This window comes from Durio zibethinus, chromosome 21 (genome assembly GCF_047325235.1).
Source record: "Durio zibethinus cultivar Kanyao isolate XHJ-2024 chromosome 21, ASM4732523v1, whole genome shotgun sequence".
NCBI classification, from domain to species: domain Eukaryota; kingdom Viridiplantae; phylum Streptophyta; class Magnoliopsida; order Malvales; family Malvaceae; genus Durio; species Durio zibethinus.
In genome coordinates this window covers 9297124-9306022 of record NC_143182.1, presented here as the reverse complement: position 1 = coordinate 9306022, position 8899 = coordinate 9297124, and the positions used below count along the sequence as shown (strand labels likewise).

The following is an 8899-nucleotide window of genomic DNA, read 5'->3' as shown; positions in this document are numbered from 1 at the left end:
TGTCTTCATCTATAACCTCACATTCATCAACCTTTTTAGCATAAACCTCACTATTTTTTTTAGTCTTAATCTCGTTTCCTCCTTCACCTAATATATCTGTTACATTAGTTACCTCAATTAAAATTTTTAAACTACCCATATGTCTTACTTTACCTTTGTCTTTTTTGAGATCTCTTAATTTTTGCCTAATGGCATGGATTTCTTTATCATCATCAGTAATGCAGCTAATATCATATAAGAAAACATCTCTATCTTTATCTCCACATTCCTTATTTAATGATTAACTACCAACCTCATCTTTATTAAATGTTGTATCCTAGACTACAAACTCAATTCCTTCATTAATATGTTCTTCACCAACCATAGTTTGACTACTCAAGTTTGTAATACCCTTTTCGTTACCCTTACCACCTAAACTGCCATCACCCCTTATATTCTCTTCACCTTCTATAGTATTCTTAAATTCTACACTACCATCCAAACCTCGTATATTACTACCCTTACCCCTTTTAGTCTCTTTATTCTTTACATTAACCTTTTCTAGTAAAAAAGGTTTAGAATAAGGCTCACAACACTATGCTTAACATATATGCCATAATGCTCTTATATAATAAATGATCCATCAACTACATAACAATCCTATCATCATGTATCAATACTAACCCATCGACATTAAACTTAGTATTAGGGACCCTATAGTAAACATAAGTTAAGTACACATAGCCTAATTATTTCCTAATAGGATATTCTATCAGAATCAAAATCAGGTTCAGTAACAAATTGATCACCATGGAAATATCTTAACACATAAATAACTCCAGATTCGTCATCCATTCTACATTTTATAATAAAATAATACATAAACAGACACATAATGACTATATTAATACAAAAACCATGTAAAGCAGAAAACTTTATCACACATAAATAGAAAACACTGAATAATGCATAAACAAACAAACCCTGAATATATTAAGCAGACACAATAACATTTTATCATGCTTTGGGACCCATTTCGAAAAAGTATACCCCAAACCCCTATACGACATACAAATAGACAAGCACAAATAGGACCATTATACTATCGTTTTTAACTTTTATAAAATAACTTTAACCATATTAAGTCTTTTCTATTTAAAGGAATCTCAAATCAAAGATGAGTTAGAGAAGAACTTACCTCATAACCTATTGAGATTTAATTTTATTAACTTATCACTTAAGATAAGATAGAAAATCATATTCTTCGAAGATGGATAGCTTTCTAGATTTGGCTTTAGGGTTTCAACAATTGCACTTTCAACTTTCGAGATTTGGCAACAAAGGATTTAAAGTTTAAATTTTGTTTAGGGTTCAAATGTTTAAGGTCAAATGTTCAAATATTTGAGAAAGGATTAGAGATTTTAAAGGGTAACATATTAGAGATTTTTTTTTGTCGAAATATTAGAGATTTTAAAAAGGGTTTCTTCAATTTTTATAATTTTTTTTCATTTTCAAATATTACGAATAAATCTTTAAAACAAATCATTAAAAGTCACATGTGTAAAAATAGTGAGAAAATCCAACCAAGAGTCACGTTTTCACGTCATATGTCACATTGGAATAAAATTAGTCACATCATGTGACATGTATTTATTAAATGTCACAAGTAATTTAATTTAACAGCTTAAATAGTTTTTATCTAATTTAAAATTTATTTAATCGAAAATAAAAGTATAAGGGTTCATTGATTACAATAAAATATTAGAGATTTAATTAATTATTTAATTTTTATTTAAACGCTTTTTAAACCCTTAAACCTAAATTTTATAAGTAAATTTCTATTTTTTAATATTTTATACAATTATAATCATGAAAAGAATTTTCCGATTACTTTAATTTAGCTGGGATTGACTTCCAATTTAGAGGTTCTCACCAATTCATAAAAGGGAAAATAAAAAGTTGCAAAATAATGGAAGAAATTTAAGAACGGCTTCGTCTTGTCTGATAGCTGCTGATCTTTTTGTCAAATATCTGAAACACAAGGTCGAGTTACAGTAGGGGAGGATTTTTATTTGTTATAACGAGTCTTCTTGTAATCAATTACCAGCAGGCATTATCGTCATGTTGGTTTTTTTTGTCAATTGATAACAAGCAAAGTATTATCCATTTGTTGTGATTTTAATAAATCTGGTTTTGCGGTGGAGAACTTTTGTTAAGAACACTTTCTTTTTTTTATAACAATTCGGTGCATATTGATTGTTAAGCAGGCCCTCTTCGGCCTACTGTGATGTAATTGACAAACCAAATCAAATTCATAACAAAATAAAGAGCAGCACAGACTTGGGATTTCTAAAATTAGCAAAAGAAGGAAAAAGAGGTTGGTGGTTCATGGGAAGCAAAGAACAACTCTTGGGAGAAGCAGCAGAAATCTACTTTCATGATTGAAGAACCAAACCCTTTTCTCTATCTATTTAATAATAGTATTAATCCAGAAGAATATATTCATGAAACCTAACCTGTCCATGTCCAATTGAATTTGCCATCACCTTTTTATCAGCAGAGTAAAAGATTATGTTTACAGACAAGAGGGCAATAAAAACAATGTAGTATGGTATTGCTCAATAAGGTTTCCAGTTCAAACCATCAGCAATCAATATTATTTTGTCTATCTGCATCTTCCACCAAGGAGTTCACACAACCAATTAATGGAACATGAAAGAATGACAAGTAGTGTATAACGTATTAGCGTCTTCTTTTGTGCTTTTGAGCTATGTATGCACTCAGACGGCAGCAAAGCATGCAGAGGGTGAGTGATAACTACAGCTATGTTTAGAAGAGAAAATCAAAATACAAAGTGTGACACTTTAAGGGGTATCAAGCATCAATATGAGAAAACTAGAAGATGACAGCCACGCAGCATCTACACATACTTTATAGCTCTCCGCAAAATGAAGGAAAAATAATTAAAATAGTGAAAGTTACTAAAATCCCAAATAAAGATGCTGATTTCAACAAGTACTACCAAGTAAAATGCACAAATCATTCATGATCTTTGTGCCATATTTCATTTTCATCTGTGAACTTTAAAACTGAATTTTGGATTGCGACCCTTTAAAATTGTTCCAAATCAAGTGAATATGCCACCTCAGAGTAATGTGGAAGTCCACTTGGCATAAATCCTACTCCAAAAATTCAAATAGGTCACTTTTTTTTGCCACAAGAACATCCACATGGACATCCATGTGGCATTGAGGTGGTAGATTCCGATGAATTTTAATGGTGGTTGACGAAGTGAACAAACTTGGAACATTTTAAAAATGTCATACATCCAAATTTGAGTTTTAAAGCGTAATGATGAAAACGAAATATTGAACAAAGGTCAAGGAAAATGGAAAAGCAGAAGTTATGCTGTAAATACAGTAGTATCAGCAAGAAAACATGCATTCAATTTTAACTCTTAACTATAGCCTGAACATGTGACTTGCATGGTGGCATTCATGCCAGTGCACAGCGATACTCAACGGTGCATGCGAGAAATCTGTTATTAGTGTTGTATGTCAAATTTAAGATTCATAATCCAGAAAGTGCAATAGGAACAGCAGTGACTCATAATTCATCAATTAAAATCAAGACAGGGAAAAGACATAGAGTCCCACAATTGTAAGTTGTCTAGCTTATGTTATGTACAGCAGTCACTCGATGTGAATCTTATCATTCTGCATACAGAAATAAAAGGAGAAAGCCCCTAGCAAGATATAATATCACATTAATGAATAAGGAAAACAGAAATCACACAATTATAAACTGATCTTACTTACATTACATCTAGCATTCGCTTGGTGTGAATCTAATCATTCTACATAGACAATAATTCAGGGAGAAAGCCTCAGGAGATAAAAGTATCACACTAATAAATCTAAAGTTTTGCCTCCAGGACACTAATCAAGGATTATACTATGAAATAAAAGACACAACCTAACATAGATACTTAAAAACTATATCTAATGCCATTACAATGAGTAATAAATGTAGAAAGTTGAAATAGTAAGCAAAGCATTAGAAGTACATGTAATCTCAACCTTTATTTAAACAAGCACAAGAACAAATACCTACACATGCACTATGCAAAGATGTAATACCCAGCATATCCCATATCTCTTCACTTATTCTCGTCGACTTCTCGAGCAACAATAAGTTCCTCCATACAACCAACATCACCAGTATCTGAAGGCATGAAAATTTCATCCTCAATGGTAAAATTGTATCGCTCCCCAATAGCTCTTAAAAGCTGGTATATTTCAAACATGGTAGGCCTCTCCTTGGCAGGTGGCAATACACAATTGCATGCTACTTTAAGAAATTGGAAAAGTTCATTATCAACACCCTTCCCTACCAAGGACGTGTCAATAGCATCTTGAAGCTTTCCATCATTTGATAACAGCGAAATCCATTCTACCAGATTTCCCTTGAAGCTTTCAGGAGCTTTAGCTACATGGGTAGGTCTCTCACCGGTCACCAACTCAAGAAGGACAATTCCAAAGCTGTAGACATCTCCTTTTGGAGTGGCCACCAGAGTTCTTGTATATTCAGGGGCAACATAACCTAAATCCCCAAACTCACCATTCACAAAGGTGCTCAGATGCGTGTCAATCGGGTTCATGAGCCTAGCAAGACCAAAATCGGATATTTTGGGTTCAAAATCTGCATCTAGTAAGATGCACTTTGAGCTTATATTTCGATGAAGTATACGAGGATTGCAGTTGTGGTGGAGCCATGCAAATCCTCTGGCAGCCCCTATACCGATTTTAAGCCTTAAGGACCAATCCATAGCCTTTTTAGTATCTTCTACAAAATGCAAATTATCATTGAGAGTCCCATTTGCCATGTATCTGTAGACTAAAAGCCTCTCCTTCTTCGCCACACAGAAACCTAGAAGGGGAACTAAGTTACGGTGTTTCACATTTCCGAGAGTAGCCATCTCAGATGCAAATTCTTTGTCAGAGTGTTTAGAATCCAGTAACCTCTTAATCATTAGTGAGGTGCCATCTTCAAGGACTCCTTTGTACATAGTCCCTGTTCTTCCTGCTCCGATGATATTATTTTTGTTGAAATTGTTAGTGGCCTTCAGAAGATCACTTAATCTCATCTTGGAAACTGCCTTTTCAAACATGGAAACCTGAAATAACATTACCTTATGAGTACATCAGAGATCAAACCATAAGAAAAGAAAAAATAACAAATTGCAGTTTCTAAAAAGAATGAAGAGTATTAGCTCCAATTTCATATGGATATTAAATTAGCTTACCTTAGTGCCTTTAGCTCCCTTTAAGCTCTTTGTCCATTTGTTTCCATCCGGATCATCATCCTTCTTCCTCATGATAGATACTTTGCGGAAATAGAAGATCAGAAAAATACCCACACATATTGCAGCAACTGTCACCCCAGCAATAGCAGCCCCAGCAATAACTCCAGTTTTAGGGCCCTTTGAAGTCGACTGACACGGATCCAAAGGCTTCCCACACAGTCCTAGATTATTTGCATAACTGTCTGGTGATAAAACCGGTAAAGTTGGAATTGGGCCTGTCAAGAGATTATTTGCTACGCTAAATGTTTTCATCCGACTGAGCAAATTGAGCTCTGGAGGAATCTCACCCGTCAATTTGTTATTTTCAAGTTTCAAAATGTTTATGAAGCTACAATTTGCGAGGCTTTTTGGGATATTTCCAGAGAAATTATTAGATGAGAGATCAAGGGAAGTGACATACGGGAGAATTACAGAGATATTAGATGGAATACTTCCATAGAGATTGTTGCTTGAAAGATCTAAGCCTGTCATACTTGCACATTTTACGATTCCTTGAGGAAACTCACCCTTGAGTTCCATATCTGAAAGCCTGATATTCAGAACCCTATTCTCATCCGGGTGCCAACATTCAACCCCTGTAAATCTACAAATAAATCCTTCAGTATTGTTGTTGAAATTCCATGAAGAATTTAAGTAACCTAAGGGGTCCTCAAGCGAATTTTGGATGCTCTTCAAACAATCGATATCCTCCGGAGTAGCATAGCTCAAACTACAGCCAAGCAGTAACCATATGAAAGCACTGACAAGAACAGCACCAACTCGGCTATGCAACACCATGATCATTAAGAAACCCCTCAAATCGAAACTGAAATGGTGGATTGCAGAAACCCACTTGTATAGATAATAACAGCTTAACAGAGATTAAATGCCAAATCCATAAACCATAGTTCTCCTAACATTTAAACCTGAACAAGTTTAAAAAAGAAACAAAATAAAAGGAAATAAAATCAAATTCACCTTTCATAAATATCCAAAAACACCAAGAATCAAAAATAAAAACAAAAAGAGCATATAGATCAATAATTGAGCTGATAAACCACCAAATTCACAAAGACTAACACAAAAGATAGAAACCTTACACAGTGAAACTTAAGCAAACGGTTGAAGTTGACTAATTGACTTAGGTTCTGATCAATATAAGAGAATATCAACAAAGCCCAGAAGAGGAAATTAAAAAAAAATAATGAAACTTTGGAACAAAAATTCAAAGACCCACCTTAGATTTCTCAGTTTTAACTGAAGAAGATCAAACGGGCAAAAGGGTGTTGGAAACTACAAGGAAGCATCCTTCTTTTCCACAGATAAACTAAGAGAGACGACTCACAATAGTTCATAAAGGAAAAGGAGAACAGAAGCCAAAGTCTACATCATGGTTTGAATATTCAAAAGCATAATTGAAAACACAAAATTAAAATCATTAAAGAATTAAAAAAAAAAGAAAAAAGAAGTGAGATATGGGTTAACGAGTGTGAACTAAAGATTTAATTTTTTTTGGGGAGGTTCGGATCAAACAAGGGATGGCCAGTTTAATTGCTTTGGTAGTTTCTTTTTCCAAGCCACGAAGGAGACGACTGGACTCAGAGAGGAGACAAAGACCTTTTGGTGGCTTTTCGCTTGACTCGCTTTCCATTGAAAAATTTCCGCTTAAAGATTATTAAACAAAAAAAAATGTTAATTCTGAGGGCGAGTGAAAACCATAGCCATACAGTGAGTTCAAGATATATTTGTTAAAAGACCTTAAAAAAATTCTTCAATCTTCTTCCTTTATTTTTCATTGCCGTCCATTATGGTTAGAGTTTGTGGTTAAAATGAACCGCCAATTCCATTAGGACGCCTCTAAATGGAATAGCAATAGAAATTTAAGAAATTTACAAGTGAAAGAGTGCGATTTCTGAAGTGCGTTTCACACGTATATCAAATGCCAAAGTAAAAGGGGCAGCGTTGGAAAATGATTTCCACGAAGAAGAAGTCTTGGTCTTTGACATGGTTTTCCTAATCCTTCCAGGAAAAAACAGGAATGATATTTAAAAGAAATGTAAACTTCGAATAGTTGAATAAGAGGTAGTGGAGTATTATTGTTTTTTTAATTAATGGATTAATTTAGATATATATATATATATATATATCAGGATCATTGCACAACAATCTTCTAAGACTAATAGGTAGATGAGAGAACATATAAAAATCAAGAAAAATTATTCCACACTAGAATTAAGCACACCCACTACGTGGGTGAAAAAAAAATTTAGAAAAAGAAAAAAAATTATATTTTGAAGAGATTAATATGTTAAAAGAAGAGAAAATTTTTTGCTTTATTTTTTATTTTTTGTTTTCTAAAAAATATATTTGATAACTAAAAATAAAATTATTTTTGAAAAATGTAAAAATAAAAATAAATAAAATATTTAATAATATTACAATTAATGATATCTAATTATAAATATAATATGTATTTATTGATTAATACAATAAAAAATGTTTAAATATGATAATTTGTAAAACAAAATAAAAAAAGTAATATATATCAATTATTTTTTTAATTAAAAATATTTTTTATGTTTATATTTTAGTCTATTTTTATTTTTATATTTTAGTCTATTTTTATTTTTATTTTTAATTATAAATATGTTTTCACTTATATTTTATATTTTTAAAAAAACAAAAAATAACTTTATTTTTAAAATCAAACTCTATGATTGATTTTTTAAGTGTATAACTTTTTTCTTAAAGTAAGTGGTTGGCCTTTTTTTTTTTTTTTTTTTAAGAAAGTGGAGGACCATTTCTAAACGCGTGAGACAAAATAAGAGAAAGAACTATTTGCATCTTTTTTTTTTTCTTTTCAAACTTTAATTATTTTTAAAAATTTTTTAAACAAGTTTTGAAAATAAAATTTTGACAAATCTTAAAAGTTTTTGAAAATTCATCTTCAAAATTTTTTAAAGGTTTTAAAAAATTAATTTCCGCAAATTTATGAAAACTTTTAAAATTTTTAAAAAATCTATTTTTAAAAATTTTGAATCGCATCGAAATATTTCAATATAAAATCTTACAAAATTAAATACGAAATCAAATGAAAAAATAAAAAAAAATTGATTTACCTTTTATTTTATGTTTTTTTTACTTCAAATGGGTAAGATTTTTAAAGATTTTTTTACTTAAAAATTTTAAATCATTTATTTTTTCTATTTTTTTATTTAATTTTGTATTTAATTTCATAAAATTTTGTGTTAAGATATTTTGATACATTTCAAAACTTTCAAAAATAGATTTTCAAAAACCTTAAAGATTCTTCAAAAATTCATTTGTGAAAACTTGTTCGAAAGAGAAAGAATAATTAAATAATTTTACTTAAAAATTTTTTTTAAAAAAAAAATACTAAGGTGCATTAAGAAAAATGTAGGATGCAAATAATCTCTCAGTAAAATAATTTTATCTTATAAATAAAATGACATAAATATCTTATTTTATATTTATTATTATTATTATTATCATTTTTATTAAATTGATATCATTTGACTGCGATATCAAATTCAATTAAACACTTTAATAATAACA

At 30.9% G+C, this 8899-nt stretch overlaps 1 protein-coding gene across 3 annotated transcripts; it reads right to left on the bottom strand.

The window, feature by feature from the left end:
- Window positions 1-3749: 3749 nt before the first annotated feature.
- LOC111305495 (probably inactive leucine-rich repeat receptor-like protein kinase At5g48380) lies at window positions 3750-6972 on the bottom strand. 3 transcript variants are annotated; one of them, XM_022903093.2, is made up of 4 exons: window positions 6561-6972; window positions 6424-6471; window positions 5285-6249; window positions 3750-5155 (listed from the first exon to the last, which is right to left on the bottom strand). In XM_022903093.2, exons 3-4 carry the CDS (start codon window positions 6125-6127, stop codon window positions 4139-4141), a joined length of 1860 nt encoding a protein of 619 aa, XP_022758828.2. In that variant the 5' UTR covers window positions 6128-6249; window positions 6424-6471; window positions 6561-6972; the 3' UTR covers window positions 3750-4138. The 3 variants fall into 3 exon arrangements, with proteins under 3 accessions (XP_022758828.2, XP_022758827.2, XP_022758829.2); XM_022903092.2 differs by having other exon boundaries at window positions 6424-6972; XM_022903094.2 differs by lacking the exon at window positions 6424-6471.
- Window positions 6973-8899: the final 1927 nt, after the last annotated feature.

Coding starts and splice junctions, on each gene's coding strand:
- LOC111305495 (XM_022903092.2), bottom strand. CDS start 6,127: ATGATCATGGTGTTGCATAGCCGAGTTGGTGCTGTTCTTGTCAGTGCT. Junction 5,156..5,284: donor AGGGAGCTAAAGGCACTAAG/GTAAGCTAATTT, acceptor ATGTTATTTCAG/GTTTCCATGTTTGAAAAGGC.